General features: G+C 40.5%; 2 protein-coding genes across 2 annotated transcripts in view; one reads left to right on the top strand and one right to left on the bottom strand.

Annotated features, from left to right (window-relative positions):
* LOC137997495 (E3 UFM1-protein ligase 1 homolog) overlaps positions 1-5,043 on the top strand; it is a 25,690-nt gene extending 20,647 nt beyond the window's left edge. Inside the window, exons 13-17 of the mRNA XM_068843532.1 lie at positions 578-729; positions 1,622-1,752; positions 2,023-2,103; positions 3,750-3,841; positions 4,544-5,043. Coding sequence (XP_068699633.1) covers positions 578-729; positions 1,622-1,752; positions 2,023-2,103; positions 3,750-3,841; positions 4,544-4,934 — 847 coding nt within the window. The 3' untranslated portion in view covers positions 4,935-5,043. The remainder of the gene's footprint in view (positions 1-577; positions 730-1,621; positions 1,753-2,022; positions 2,104-3,749; positions 3,842-4,543) is intronic.
* A 36-nt stretch (positions 5,044-5,079) lies between these two features.
* The window catches only part of LOC137995988 (midasin-like), a 14,723-nt gene continuing 4,802 nt past the window's right edge, over positions 5,080-15,000 (bottom strand). The window contains exons 4-11 of the mRNA XM_068841429.1: positions 12,896-13,119; positions 11,269-11,542; positions 9,553-9,761; positions 8,827-9,001; positions 7,641-7,714; positions 7,291-7,405; positions 6,729-6,860; positions 5,080-6,086 (exon numbers count right to left, since the gene is read on the bottom strand). Coding sequence (XP_068697530.1) covers positions 5,826-6,086; positions 6,729-6,860; positions 7,291-7,405; positions 7,641-7,714; positions 8,827-9,001; positions 9,553-9,761; positions 11,269-11,542; positions 12,896-13,119 — 1,464 coding nt within the window. The 3' untranslated portion in view covers positions 5,080-5,825. The remainder of the gene's footprint in view (positions 6,087-6,728; positions 6,861-7,290; positions 7,406-7,640; positions 7,715-8,826; positions 9,002-9,552; positions 9,762-11,268; positions 11,543-12,895; positions 13,120-15,000) is intronic.

The raw sequence follows: 15,000 nt of genomic DNA, 5'->3' as shown, positions 1-15,000 counted from the left end.
GTAACTTCTGGTCGTATGAGAACCAAGAGTTTTATGGTTTTCACGGTCGCCACATGTTTGACTCTAATAATAATAATAATAATAATAATAATAATAATAATAATAATGATGATGATGATGATGGAAACAACGCGACGACTTGTGTCACCTTCACAGCCAGGTGATCTGGTGACGTAACTCGGAGGACTGGGGAGAACAATTTTAACGCCGTATCCCACAACCTCGCGCGGCCTTATTTTCGAATTCAACATGGCAGAAGCGAGGTTAGATCTCGTCGGGTCTACTTGAATGTTCATTCAGTAACAGGAAATGTGGTAGACACGGAATGATCTGTTGAGTTTTGGCGATGGAAATACTGCAGGGAGTTTAGAAACAACACCTAAGGCCGCGCGCGGTTGTGGGATACGGCGTTAAATTTATTTCTTCCCAGTCCTCCAAATTGCGTCACCAGATCACCTGGAGAAAAAGCCGCGCGCCTGCAGACAATGATTAGAACACGTAATTCGGCTTTCGAATCCAGGGTTGGGACCACACCCTTGTTGAAAGAAGAGCACTGATAGAGGTTGTTGTTTTACAGGCCGCTGACCCAGTGTTATCAGGAGGTTGCTAGGTCAGTATTTCTATCCACCAGCGACAAGAACCGTATGAGTCACTCGGAGGTGCAGAATAAAGTCAACGTGTTGTGGGCAAATGCCAAACTGTTCGACAAGGGCATCAAGTTATTTGCTGGTAAGTCGTGCGACATCTGTTGTTTCGCTGTGCCATTCATAAACACGAGGATTCAGAATTCAAAATTTCAAAAAACGGTTTCGTTCTACACTGCCTTTAAACATTGCAGCGTTACGGGTAAATGAGTGACATCAAGCCTTGCGATTGGTTGATTTTCTGTTTTTGCTTCTAACGGTCTTGATTTATTGGCAGTAAAAACGCCAAACCGTTTGTTGAAAGTTGAACTTGAGAGTCGGCATATTTGTGAATCGCGTAGTAACTTGGACATTGGCGGGTCACTAAACGATATGATATATTCATGCGGTTATTCTATCCCCGTCGAAGGGAAAGAACGATTTTCCGAGGACTAACATGGTTTACCCAACAAATTAAGTAGTACAGTTAGAGCGGTTTTCAATTGAACGTCGAAAGTAATTAGCGAATTGCTTTGTTTTATGATTACTTCACTCAGTGATTGGTTCAAAGTTCTCGCGCCACTTTTTAACCAATCAGAAGTAAACCAAAGTAATTACTTTAGTTTTGGTTTTACGACACGCGATTGAAACTTGCTCTATCTTGGGGAAACAGTGGAGATATTTTTAATCATATATTTTGCATAGTTACATTTTCAAGTTTACGGTTCGAATATAGATTGCTTTCTTTTTTGTGGTGCATGATTGTTGTAGTAAATACGCTCTTTCAAACAATCGTTAATCTTCTGCGTTTTCGTTTTGTCTGTGAACGAACACCCCATCGTCACGACTTGCAGTGCCTGGTCATAGTTGTAAAAAGAGTACGACTAAACCGGTGCGCCGGGATCCACGATTGCTTGGAATCATGAACCAGCAGTTAGCACCAGTAGTTTGATTTCAGCCAAGAGGTGGATTCAACGAGTATCTTCTATTTTTCGCAGATGATGTCCAAGTACAGCTTTGCCGCCATCTTCTGAAAACCGTTTGCACAGACATGGTGAATCAGGCAGTCAGTCTTTTAGGTGCTGATCACATGATCACAATCAAGGATGACTCGGCTTTAACACAAGAGGTATGACCAGATGATGACCAGTGAGTCACACAAGCCTTGCGCCACATCTTCATTCAAAAGCAAAAGCAATTGACGTGGACGCTCGCGTTTTTCGCGCGGGTAGCTCCATCTGATTGGCTCATCTACGTCTATCGTGATTGGACAATTTTCACGACGTTGCACGTGGTTTTGGTTTCGGTTTAACGATACTGGCTTCAAAGAAAACCAAGATAATTGATTTTGTCGTTTTAGTCATATGTACAGTGTTTTTCTTTTTATTTCATTTCATAGGATCGCCTGAAAATAATTTCCAAACTGCCAGAGAAAATAAAAACTGAACTGATCAAGCTTAATACGACCCTAAGTGGAAAGGTTTGTGCAATTTTTTTTATGGTTGTTCCTCTTGTCAAAAATGAATGAATGGAAACCTTGTTGGGTGGTTGTACGGAAGGCAAAGAGTTGGCTACTGAGGGTAGGTGCTCCTGGCACAAACCCATTCTGAGTATCGCCTGGATTTGTCGACTCCACCAGATATCGTAAATCCTCCTTCCATTTTGTTTTCTTAAGGACGGTGCCTACTATTGTTATTGCGCATACGTTCTGCGCATCTCGAGATACTCGGATTTCCTATTGCTGGTGCTTATTAATACAGGGCTATTTTTGCGCGGTTCATAACTATGCGGAGAAAGCAGAACTTAGCAACTGATCTTGGTATACAAAAAGAAAATTGGAGATAACCACGCATTTTTCAGAGATAATTGAGTTTCAATTTGGAAAAGAACGCCATGCATTGCTTTGTATTTTAAAGCTTTTTACAAATATTGTTGATTAATTATCTTCGAAAAATGCCTGATTAGCCTCAATTTTCTTTTTGGATTTCAATAACACTTGTTTTCTGCATATTCAGTAAAACGCGCAAAAATAACTTTGAATTAGTAGGCACCGTCCTTAAGGCGTGTTCACAAAGACCACTTTTACTTTCTTTTGTCTTTATGTTAATATTAGACCTACTTTCCTCATTTTGAAACAAATGTTCTTTTGAAATAGGCTAGAAAGGCTTATTAGTGTTCAAACAAAAGAATATTTTATTTGGCCGCCATTAAGAAAGTGGTCTATAGGAATAGATTGTTTTCACTCACGTGACCAGCAGCCATATTGGATTACTGAAACAAAAGAAAGGATTTGCATAAAAATAGAGTTCAATTCCCAGAGGATTAGTTTGGTACACCAACATGGCCGCCGTGACGTCATGTGAAAACGCTTTATTAGGCCTCGATTATGATCAAATTATAATCCAATTCAAGTTAGGGTTAGGGTTAGGGTTAGGGTTTCATTCAACTTACAGTACGTGATTGTAATTGGATTATAATTATTTCAAACAACCTCAGGGGGGTTATTTGAAGTAATTACAATGCGTACTTGAACAGAATGGCGAACACGTGGTGGTATATGAGCGGACGAAACTTCTAATCGCTTTATGGAGCGAATATTTGGATTTGACTTCTTCTATTCTCGGAATCCTTGGTTCTCTTTTAGGCGCAAGCATGGTGATGATAATCGTGGCAGCCACGGTATACGGGGCCATTTTGTCTCACTGCGAGGTTACCCTGCTTATTGTATTTGAATTTTCGCAGATGTGAAACAAACATAATTGAATAAAATTGAATGGAGTATGATAGCCTGAATTATACTTTTAAGTCGATCATAATCAACGTTAAGTGTGAGCACGGCTTTAGTGTTTTGTAGCCGCAACAAGCTTCAAGCATTTTATTCAATAGGCTAGTTTCGAATTGTGCAGCAACAAAAGAACGGAGTCGAGGTTCAGGGGAATAATTAGCATTTTGTTTTGTTCAAAACAAAGGAAAATGCAAATTATTCCCCTGAACCTTGACTCTGTTCTTTTGTTGCTGCACAATTCGAAACTAGCCTATTGTTTGTACACTTGGCTCTAGACTTTCCCATCGTTGTCCTGGACTGAACGTCTATCGATTGACCTTACAGTATAACCGTTTTTTTAGGAAACAGAGGAATTCTTTATCCAATTTGAGGTAATATGTGGTCTGGATTACTGCGAGTTTATGTTGAAAAAGCTGGATAAGAAAAGAGAAAGGTGAGTTTGCCTGTTGTAATTGTTTGTCATACAACCGGTAATAGGCAACTGGCAGTCGTGTTGATAGCCTGCGTAGCATGGCGGTTTTGTCGAGCCGGACGCACGAGCGGCGAAGAGGCGAGAAAAACAAAAACCGCTCCCGCCCCAATCTCCTCGCGGTTTTTTTGCCCTCGCCCGCCTTTATTACTTAGCAACCAAAACCGCCATGCTACGCAGGCTATCGTGTTGAGTAAAAATTCATCATCCTCATTTACTCACAGCAGAAATTTATAACCACAAGGTCACGAGGAAGAACTCATGCAGAAACCACCAGGCTTATGAGATTGAAAAAAAAAAAAAAAAAGATATCAATATCTTACAGCCATTTCGATACCATCAAATAGCGTGGTCAACAAGAGGACAAAATGGCTTTGTCCCCTACAAATTGTTTTCAAAGCGTACTTTCTTATGAAAATCAGTTTTTTATTTACCTTCCTGAGGTAGTGGATTGTCAAATTTGGAACTTCGGCACTCCCTATTGTCTTTATTTCACGCCAGTCATTTGTTGTTGTTTTTTTTTCCGATCTTCTGAAAACTTTCCTTAGTTTGAAATGCTTGGTTCTCAGCCAGAATGATTTTAAACAAAGTCAACACAATAGGGAGTTACTTGCCGCGATTGGTCACAAAGATAAAGATTGTTTTTTCCTATGTTTCTTACTGCAGACAGTTGACTTTGGAACGCCGCTGCGCTTTACAGGAGCAGTTACGACAGGAAATTGAGCCAGCGATGGCACTTCACCTTGCGTCAGTGGTGTTATTCCAACACCACACAGGCTGCATGTTACACGCACCTGGCCGTTGCGTTCCGCAGATAATAAGCTACCTTGAAGACAAATTAAGTCCGGAACATTACGATAAATTAAACCAGTACGTAATGCTCGTTATAAAACAACTGTCAGGGAGTGACAAGGACTCTGTTCGGAACAGTGAGAACGAAGACCAAGAACCGACTCAGGATCAGGAGAAGAGTACAGCAGCTCAACTAGAGGAAGGACTTGAAGATATAAAGAAAATAGCGCTTGAACTTAAAAAGATAAAGGACACAAATTCTTAATTTTAATGAGAGATGGTACAAAGTACTATTGATATTTTCTGCTTGAGTTCATGTGCTGTCGAAAACCGGACCGGCCGAGCCTAACAGCTGTGTATAAAAATTTAGAAACACCACGAAGAGTTTTGCTGATAGAAATTGCTAGCAATCCTTATCCTTTGGAAGCAGACGTATAATGATTGATGGCTCCTGCTTCTCCCGCAATGTTCGATGGGCCATATTCGTAAACTCGGAGTAAAATCGACGAATGGAAATGTAGGCTCACCACATCCTACAAGTGATTTGCACAATGAGGCGTTTCCGAGTAACAGGCAGCAACCTGGTGTGTGGCATTTTCTCTTTAATGTTCTCGGTAATCTTTCCTTTTCTCATATTTTTCTATTGTGCAAGCGCTAAGCAGAAACATTTCGTAGAATTAAGAAAGGTCAACTCCCGGACACCGCGTCCGTCACTCACGACGGCTGTGCTACACTCAAGATCAGCCTCACCTTTAAGAAGAGTCACATTTCACCTCCTCCCCACAAACGCCTGCTTACCTGATAGATATTCCTTTCCCACAGTTTGACCTGCGAGGCCAACCACGATCCAGTCATTGTCTAACGATGACCGATTAAGCTTATTTAGTAATCCGTTATACTCGCCATCATGTTTCTCTTGAATTTCCTACTAAAGTTGTTCTGCGTGTGACCTCACCTTCGAGAATTCAGTAGATGAAATTCGACTGGCTAAACTGCGAAAAACAAGCGTTAGTGAGGTGAGGCTGAAATACGAATCTCCTAAAAACGACTGTATGGGAGGCTATTAGGAGCTCAGCTGAAACGCCTGGCGAGAAACGTGCCGGTGGTAGCTATTACGTCACACCCATCTTTTCCCAGGATCTCTCGTCTGTTATGTTCAATCTATGCTTGCAACCAATTCAAACCACTGTCTCAAAGCGTCACTCAAAATCTGCGGCAACGCGTTGATTTCCCGTAGTATGATGTAAAACGGAAACGGAAACTGTTCCATGTAGGATTTAATTTCCGGTGGCTTTCCCGGGCTAAAGATTGGGACTCTGATGTCAAGAACAGAGTCTTTGTTAGCAGGATTGTCGAGTATCACAAAAACCATGAAAATATTAGCCTCTCTTGCAACTCTCACAGCTTTTTGGACAGTCTGCAAAAGAAACGTTTTATTTACAAATGTGCAGTGTTTTTATCCTAATCTCACTTTTAGAGAATAAAAGGAAACGAGAGCAACTGAAAAATTTGAAATCCCGATCCAGTCGCCTCTTTGCAGTCTGAAGGTCAGTTTTTCTCAAGTATGTCGAAGGGGACAGTAGTGCAAGATTTAATATCGCGGAGCTACAACCCTCGCCCAAAGAAACAGGAGAAAAAAAGGTTCGAAATCGGACCTAACAAAGACCTAAGAATACAGAGACTTAAAATCGCGTTTACGGCAAACGTCAAGCTAACATTCTCGTTTTTGCCACACATCAAAGAAACTTGTTTGACCATGATTTTGGCTCATTTTCTGCATGTAATCTACAGAGATCGAGCAACTTCTCGCGAGATAGAGAAATGAGAACAAGAATAAGATAATCTTTATGTTTGTCTAACACACAAACCTGCCGTTCCCCATTGGCCGCTTCACGTAAACGCGATGATAAATCTTTCTAACATCTGGTTCTAAATAACGTCACGTGGGTGACTAATTCTCTGCCGGGGAAGTGGTCTATACTTTCATCGACAAATTTTTATGGGTTTTAAAGACTGCTTCGGTTGGTTTGGGAAAACAAACTGTTCAAGATTCACTGACCTCCATTCCCTCCAGGAATATGCCCCTTCCGTCAGATACAATCAGCAGAAGCTGAGACGTGTCTCTTCTCACTCGGGGAGATGAATGTGATCTCTGAGCCGTAAGCATTAAGCTGGTACAGGTGTCGAGAAGCTGTAATAGCCACATAAAAAGAAATCATAAATTAAAAATAACTGACAACAGAAGTTAAGTAAAACGGAGTAAAAACGTATTTATGTACATTGGTATTTCAAGTTTGTACCTTCCGTGCAGGATGGTGAATAGAAAGAAATAGTTCAACTAAATATGGCAGCGTTGAAAACGCAACTAGAAGAATGCAGCGGCAAAAATGGATTTTGAGCATGCGCAGGGTACTTGAATTTCGGACCCCCAAAGACATATCCATTTGGTTCTCGGAGCGAGATTTGCATTCCCATACAAATCCAGTATCCCTACCACTGGCCTTCACCGCTTCCGATCTCGGCCTCCTAAGATGTGAGAGCTAAACGCGTTTTCTCGGTTCAAAACACCTTCTTTTCTCTTGTAATCAAACTTACTTCATATAAAGACTTTTTAAACTCACTTGTGCCACTTTGGTTTTCTGCTGATCAAACGTGAATTGCTGCAGGACTCTAGCTCCTGATTGATCGGTAAATGGTTCGTGAAAAGGATGTAAAAGGCGGACAGTTTCACCAAAGCTGAGAAAGAAAAATTCAAAAGAAATTCACAAGCGAATGAGAATACGAAAAAAACTGACCACTCCTAGGTTCCGTATGTGCGCCCAATCACCACGTGTCGGGAAATCGCAACACCCACGGGTATCAAATGAGCCAAATTCGTATCATGGGGGAAAATTATGCAGCCACTGTTGATGGCGGGAAAAGTGTAAGAACTAAAGAGCGCTTTTAACCTTCATTCATAAAGGGCTTTTACCTGCAGACACCGAGATCTCCGGCTTCCAGTCGGCTTAATGCATTGCTCATAACTGCTAGCGACTCGAATGCCAGCTAAAACCAAAAAAAGGACAGGAATTTTTTTCAATATTGTTCACAATACAACATCCAAAACCTGCATGTGTTAGTTGCATGTAAACCATAGTTTTAATTCTTCTGTATGTGCGTACGCTTGTCCTGCTTTCCTGAACTTGATGATTGTGACTAGAATGGATACGCTACAGTCAGGTGGTACACTTTATGACAACTACATAACATTGGGTTAGGTTGGCAAGGTGAAGATGACCCTAGACGGTCATAATAACTAACCATTCTCGAACGAGCGCCGATTAGTACTTAACACTACAAACGATACTACTTATGGTGCATGGAATGACTGGTTCTTTTCCGGAAGTATAACTTGGATTATGTATTTGACACCTGACTGTGGCGTATCCATTTTAATCGCAACCTTCCAACGTAGTTTGATCACGTGGCCAGCGGCCATGATTTTTAAACCAAAACACAACTCAATTATTTGCGTAAGAGTGAAGATTAATTCCCGTGGGATATACTTCATGTGTAAAGCGTTCCTACAGTCACTGCAAATATAAAATATTTCATATTATAAAACGATCATAACAGCGACATTAACTGGGACCTTACGCGAGACAAGTTTTGCAAGTAAGGACGGAAAACCGAAGTGACCATTTCGCACGCCAGGACAGTAGTCTCTCCTAGATTTTAGGGATATGAAGAATAAACCGTACCTCCGTCAAACCACACTTGTGTGGGACTGATAAAGACTCAATAAGCCAATATCAAAAATACCATAATACTCTTTGTTTGTCCCTCCAAAAATTTGCATAAGCATTGTTTATATTTTCCCTTGGGACTTAGAACGGTCCCAAAAGAAACTGGAAACAATGCTTATGCAAACTTTTGGAGGGACAAACAAAGAGTACTATGGTATTTTTGATATTGGCTAATATAGTGTGCGAAAAGAGTGCGGGGTGGGTTGACATTTTCGTTCAATGTTCTGGGGTTCCAGTGAATCCGGTTATGGGTCTTATCAGCTTCTCAGACCTCAGTTGCTCATTCTCTGCTAGTAATGTGCTGACATAAAAATAAAAATCTCGCTGCTTTGCGAGAACTTAGAATAATAGCAAAGCATCAAAGTTACTTACCTGCTTGGAGTGATTATCATTCATACTAGAGGAATCATCGACAGCTAGCATGATTTGGTACTGCCGTTTACTCGGCTTAGTCCTCCTCAGCCAGATCTTGTCCTTGCGAAACTGACTTGCGATGTATGGGATCACCTTTCTCATGTTTAATCTTTTGCCGGATCGGTAATCACCTCTGACAACAAACAAAGAAAAAACAAAACAAAAAAAACGTTCAAGGCCATCTTAACATGAGAAAACAAGCCAGTCTTTCCCAGCCACTTATACCTACCCTCGCAAGCTGATCTCTATACGATACCCCATGCACGTGTACAATATTACGATCTTTTCGCTCGGCATCTCACAGTTTATTGTTTGTAAAAAATTATGGCAGTCCACAAACACTCGAGTCGCCGGAGCGAAAAGACCACAAGCCATTTATCGCGGTTTTTGTAACATAATGTGCGAAAGGCGATTAAAAGTCGATATGAGAAATGCTCACAAGAAAAAAACAGATTTCATATACACTACAGTCAAGAGTGTACACGTTACTAGTCGCCTGTTTAACTCCTAAAAGTAAGAGGGAAAATTACAGTCAACCCTCTAGTAAGCGCGCCCCCCCCCCCCCCCCTCCCCAAGACAAAAAGCGCATTTGAGAGGTCGTCGCTACAGGATAGTCGATTTTTGGAGTCTTCATTCTCAGTCAAAGCATATAAGGCAACACTTGTTTTCTCGAATTTGACATACTTGAGTTTTGTGGCCAATGAAGGTTCCAGTACCAGTCTCAACTGCTCACAAAGCTCCTGCGAGAGACCGGTGGTGAGAAGTTCATACTTGTGCCAGGCCTCTTGGGCGACCTGTTGCTCCTCGCTCGTTCCTCGATCTAGGTTGCTCCACTCTGCTAACTGTTTCTCAAGTTCTGACCTGAGTTTCTCAGGGTCCAAGGAAGATATATCCTACCGAAAAAAAAAAGCTGAAACACAATTGCTAAAAACCAACCTCGCCTTCATATTTGCATGTACATATTGAGGTCTTTCTTTCAGTTTCCTCAAAACCCCAAATTTTCTTGTGTAATTTGATTGGGATTCAGTGGGCACTCTGTGAAGGAGTTTTCAATGCTTAGGTTATTCCAATTCACGGGTGACATGTCAGTTGAACTAATACGGCAAATTACAGAATATAGCTGATGCTTAGAGTCCATTCATTACCCAAGAGAAACAATCTGCTATCAGGTTTGACCCCAACAGCATCACCCAACAGCATCACCCAACAGGTGTCAATTTCTAAATCAAGTTTGCGGGAAAATAGACAATAGACCAAATCGGTTAACTCAATGTTGTACCCAGTTCAAATCTCCCAGGGTCAAGAAGGCATTAAATTTGCATTAAAATGTAGCATTCACGTATAGATGATGTGGAAATACCTAGCACAAAAAGTTTTCTTCCTGAAGAAAAGTGCGAAACACTATTTCTTTTTAGGGGTGTTTTCAACGTGGTAATTAAACCTAAATATTGTAGATCAGCGCGGCTTGGCTCAGAAACGCTATGTTGAACTAAAACTTTCATTCTGCCTGTTTTCATAGACCTCTTTCATAATAGCGGCCGAATAGAATATTCTTTTGTTTTAATGCTAATAAGCCTCTCTAGCCTCGCTACGACGAGCAAATTTCAAAAGAATATTTGTTTCAAAATGAGGCCATCAGGTCTAATTAACATAAATACAACAGAGTGGTCGCCATTTATGAAAGTGATCTATTCTTTACATAGCGGTAAGTTTGACCCAGGCCCCATCGTCCAAGGGCATTCTGAGATATGGAAACAAGTCATAACCTGACTCCATTTCAGTACTCTTTTGCTTCTTTAGTCTAGTCAGGTTGCCTTTTCATTTGTGACCTATTACGATTAAAATAAAGTAACTTAAAGGGGCAGTGTCACACTATTTTAGTCAAACTGCAAAACACTAAAACACGTCCTTGCATCAATGAATACCAAAACATAATGCTGTAGTTTTGTTGCCAATGCAATAACCATTGAAGTGTACTGAAGCTATTCTTTGTTGTTTGCACCCAAGGATGGAGAACACGGAAATGGATTGAAACTTGAAAAAACTGGCCAGTTCTTTCAACTTTGGAGACTGTGTCGTCAGAAGGACACCAAAAATTAAATACGAATAGCTCTTTGTGCCATAAATATATTTCACATCTTGTCAGTGGGTTGTCAGGAATGTTGTATGTGTGAGCTGAAGTACTAATTTAGCTTTGCACCCATTTTGACCTAAAAAGAGCAAATTTAGCGTGACAGTGTCCCTTTAAATACTTGACCTCTCAGCTTGGTTTTCAATATTTTGAGAAGCTTTTTCGTGCAATAATTTGTGCCAAAATTAACTGTTCAAAGCCTCGTTTTGGCTCTTTCTAAGCTTAAATCCAAGCATTATTGGACATTAGACAACTGTTACAGGGCTTACCATTTTCTCGAATGCAAAGGCCATCTCGGAAGAGTGATAGGTGCTCAGCAAGCGGTCAGCGGTAATTTCTTCACTATCGCTAGTTTCCATTCCTTCTTCTCGGTCCACGGCCTCGGCCTCTTCTTCTTCTTGTTCAGTATCCGTTGTGATGGTTGGTTTAACAGGTGGCAGCAATCTGGTTTGTTTTGGTCTGTCTGGTGTCTGAGGTTTTAAAATGATTTTCAAGGTCAATGTCACATTAAATCTAACTGTGGCAGCTCTTAAACTTTGGACTCTTAAAAATGTACTCACACCGTTATTACAGATAACAGCGGTTTTGACAAATGAGTCAAAACCTTACGTTGCGCATTGACCGATACTAGCCTCGTTGCCATTTTTTTAAACAAAATAAACTAAAATAAAACCGCCTGCTCAAGTGTAGTAACACCGTATACGTGGTATAGGTGGCCAAAAAACTATCCATAGTCCCATTTTGAGGAATTTCTTTCTCTTTCTTATTTCGATATGTCTGATCCATTGTTACGATCCATTGTGCACGACCCAGATCACGGAGCTGGGGGCTGTTTCTCGAAAGTCCCGAAACTTTCCGGGCAATTTCGGGTGTCACAATTCCCTTTGTAACTCAAGAACGGAGGGCATTTAATTCGTCAAACTTCATAGTTTTTTTTCTTTTTGTTACTTTGAAACATGTTAAAAGAGCGGCTTTCCAAAACAAGCGGTTGGCAATTTCACAGATGGCTTTTGGGCCCGAAAAGTTTTCGGGACTTCGAGAAACAAACAACCCGAGGGATTCGTTGAAATACACAAGTCCTTCTTTCGGGAAGGCGTGCATGAAAGTTACTAGGCAACTTACGCAAGGACGACGACGACAGGAAAGAGAGTGGGAGGTTTTGAATCCGGAAAGAATTTGGAATCGTGTGGACGGTCGAATCCGGATACTTTGAGCGCTGACCGCTTCTCTTGTCGCCAACTCGCACGCCTGATGGCGCATGCACGTGTTGACAATAGAAACAGAGGAGTCCTGGATAATAGAACGAATCCGGATACGCGTGGACGGGTCTAAAGGACCAAAAACAATAGCTATGTACGCCTTGCACGTGCGTTTTACATTTTGATACATTTCTTAGTCGTCCTCGCCCTGAAAATGACGTGAATTGTCGAAATATGAGGTTTTTGACGATAAATTCTGAATTTTCTGTCCAACCATCCGCACCGTTCATGCCAATTTTGTTTCTGGAACGTTGGTACACACTTTGCATGCCGAACGACCTGGAATAATCGAGAAATTATTACCATAAAGGAAATAGTATTGTAGATAATGTTCTCGTAGCCGTCGTGGTCGTTTTCTTTGCTTAAGCTCCCTATTAGAGGTTGTAGCATCACCGCGCATGCGCTTGGGCCGGGTGACGTTACGACAGTTGGAGACAAATCGGCAGATCAGTTACGACGGTAGCGGACGGATAGGATGACGACCAATCATCGTAGACAAATAGTCAATGCGTGATCTACCTACTACAGCTTAAAAAGGCACGGGACAAACAAAGCCCTCTCGTAATCAGACTAGCCGGTCTGAGTTGAGACGAAAAAAAAACTATCTATAAAAAAAGAGCAGACAACAAGCACTTACAGGAAGTTCAGTTTATCTTCCAATAAAGTTGATTTCATTTCATAGTCGTCGTCTTCTTCTTCTTCTTTTCGATCATCGCCCTCGCTGTTTGTATCGGGAAAATTAACCTTTTCCTGTTCTTTAGCTTGATCAGCGGTCGCACTGTCGAGAGTTTGAGCATCGTGGTTCGTTGAATCGTCATTTTTCATGTGCTGAAATAGATCTTGGTTCCTCGTCTCGTTCGCCTGGAACAAATAAAAGACTGTTATATACCTTGACTTTCGCTCAACAAAATGAGCATTGTGATTGGTTGATTCTTTGTCACGTGGCCCTGATCAAATTCAAATCAAAATCCGCAGTTGTTGCCCGCTCCAGATGCTTCGCTGCGACTGTTGCAGGAAAAGTCTAAATATATAACAAAGCACTTAATGTCTGGTCCCTCGGGAAACTAGTTAGTTTCGTTTTCCCTCGAGTCCTGAGGACTCTCGGGAAAACAAAACTAACTGTTTCCCTCCTCTGGACCATACATTAAGTCTATAATGTTATGTGTGATGTTCATTTTGAGCAAATTCCATCGATACAACAAATGTGAAACAGAAACTTGCTTTGTATGTCTTTAAGTCATTTAATGCTCACTGGAAATGACCTTAGAGGGAAGTACAATTTCAAAGGAGTTGTAATCTGAAGGGACCAAAAAATTACCGAAAGCGGGTTAACTACGGCAGCCAAAACGGAGCCTCTACGATGTTATCAAACCTACGCTATGCAACATCATCTTTTCATAAAGATGTCAAAATCTATTTGTATACAGCGTCGTACCTCTTGGTTTAACCCATCTCAGTATCATCCACAGTCTTCAATCTCTTATGAGTAATTTCATCCATAGAGCCCAACGCTCGGTCTGATCGGGCGCGGTTCATTTGTTTTCTTTGACGAGACTGTTGAAACAAAAGAACGTGCCTTTGAATTCAACGAACTAAAAGCTCTTCACCTTGTGCCACCACGGCAAAAAAAAAAAAAAGAAAAGATTTTAAAAGGACCTCCAACATGAAGCAATGAAATTGATTGTGCCATGGGCATACTAGGACAAAAGGGAAGGGTGATTTTCAAGTAATACTAATAACTAATAACAATAACAATAATAATAATACTAATAATAATAATAATGATAATAATAATAATAATAACAGACGTACTTAGTGCGCATTTCTAATCGTAATGCGCTTACAATAAAAAAGGGAAAGGAATGTCTAATTTATGTTTAGTATAAGAATCTAATATACAATATTAAAAAGTAAATATATAAAAAGTATATAATTATGTTCACATAATATTCATATAGTGAGCATATAATATTCATAAAATGAAACATAGTATTAATCTGAAAAGTGTTTTTTAAACATGAATGTTTTGAGCCGAGATTTAAATGTTTCTGGATCTGCATCAAGAAGATTTACATGATGGAAATAATTTGTTTCAGTAGATATGTAGAAGGAAGTAAAAAGTGTCTCAACAATTTTGTCCAGGATTGTAGATCATTGTGCGAAAGTTAAAAGCACGAAACACTGAATTTCTTGCAAAAATCGTAGACTTTGTCTGGTTTGAGCTACCTCCTTTTACTTTAACTTGTTCGAAATGTTGAGGCAGTCTCAGTAAAGTCAAAGCTGGCCAAAAACGTGTTTACCATACTCTAACTAAACCACATAAACTAAGCTCTTAATAGATGTAATGTACCTACAAAGAGCCTCTGGAAATAGTAAAAAAATTACTTTAAAACAGATCTACACCAGTCGTGAGTTAGAAATTTCGGCTCCTACGTCGGGGATCGGGAACAATGGAGTTACCATAATTGAAAATATATTTGAATCTGTGTTTTCGGGTAGGAATTACTTAGTGTTTTTGTCTCTTTTATTTTACGTCAATTTGTGTCCTCTGGCTCTCTAGCATTCTTCAACGCGAGGTAAAAGCCCAATTCCCACCATCGATAAGTTGCTTGGTATAGGTGACCATAGTGCAAAAGTTAAGACTGGTAGGCTAAACATAATTTTCTGCAAATCTATCATCGCAACGTCCTAACAAATATCTTCTAGGTCTTTAATTCCCTTCTTTCAGAATGGCAGGGGCGT

This window comes from Montipora foliosa, chromosome 3, assembly GCF_036669935.1.
Source record: "Montipora foliosa isolate CH-2021 chromosome 3, ASM3666993v2, whole genome shotgun sequence".
In the NCBI taxonomy this organism is placed as follows: Eukaryota; Metazoa; Cnidaria; class Anthozoa; order Scleractinia; family Acroporidae; genus Montipora; species Montipora foliosa.
The sequence above is the reverse complement of the archived record's forward strand: the minus strand, read 5'-3'. Positions and strand labels throughout refer to the sequence as shown.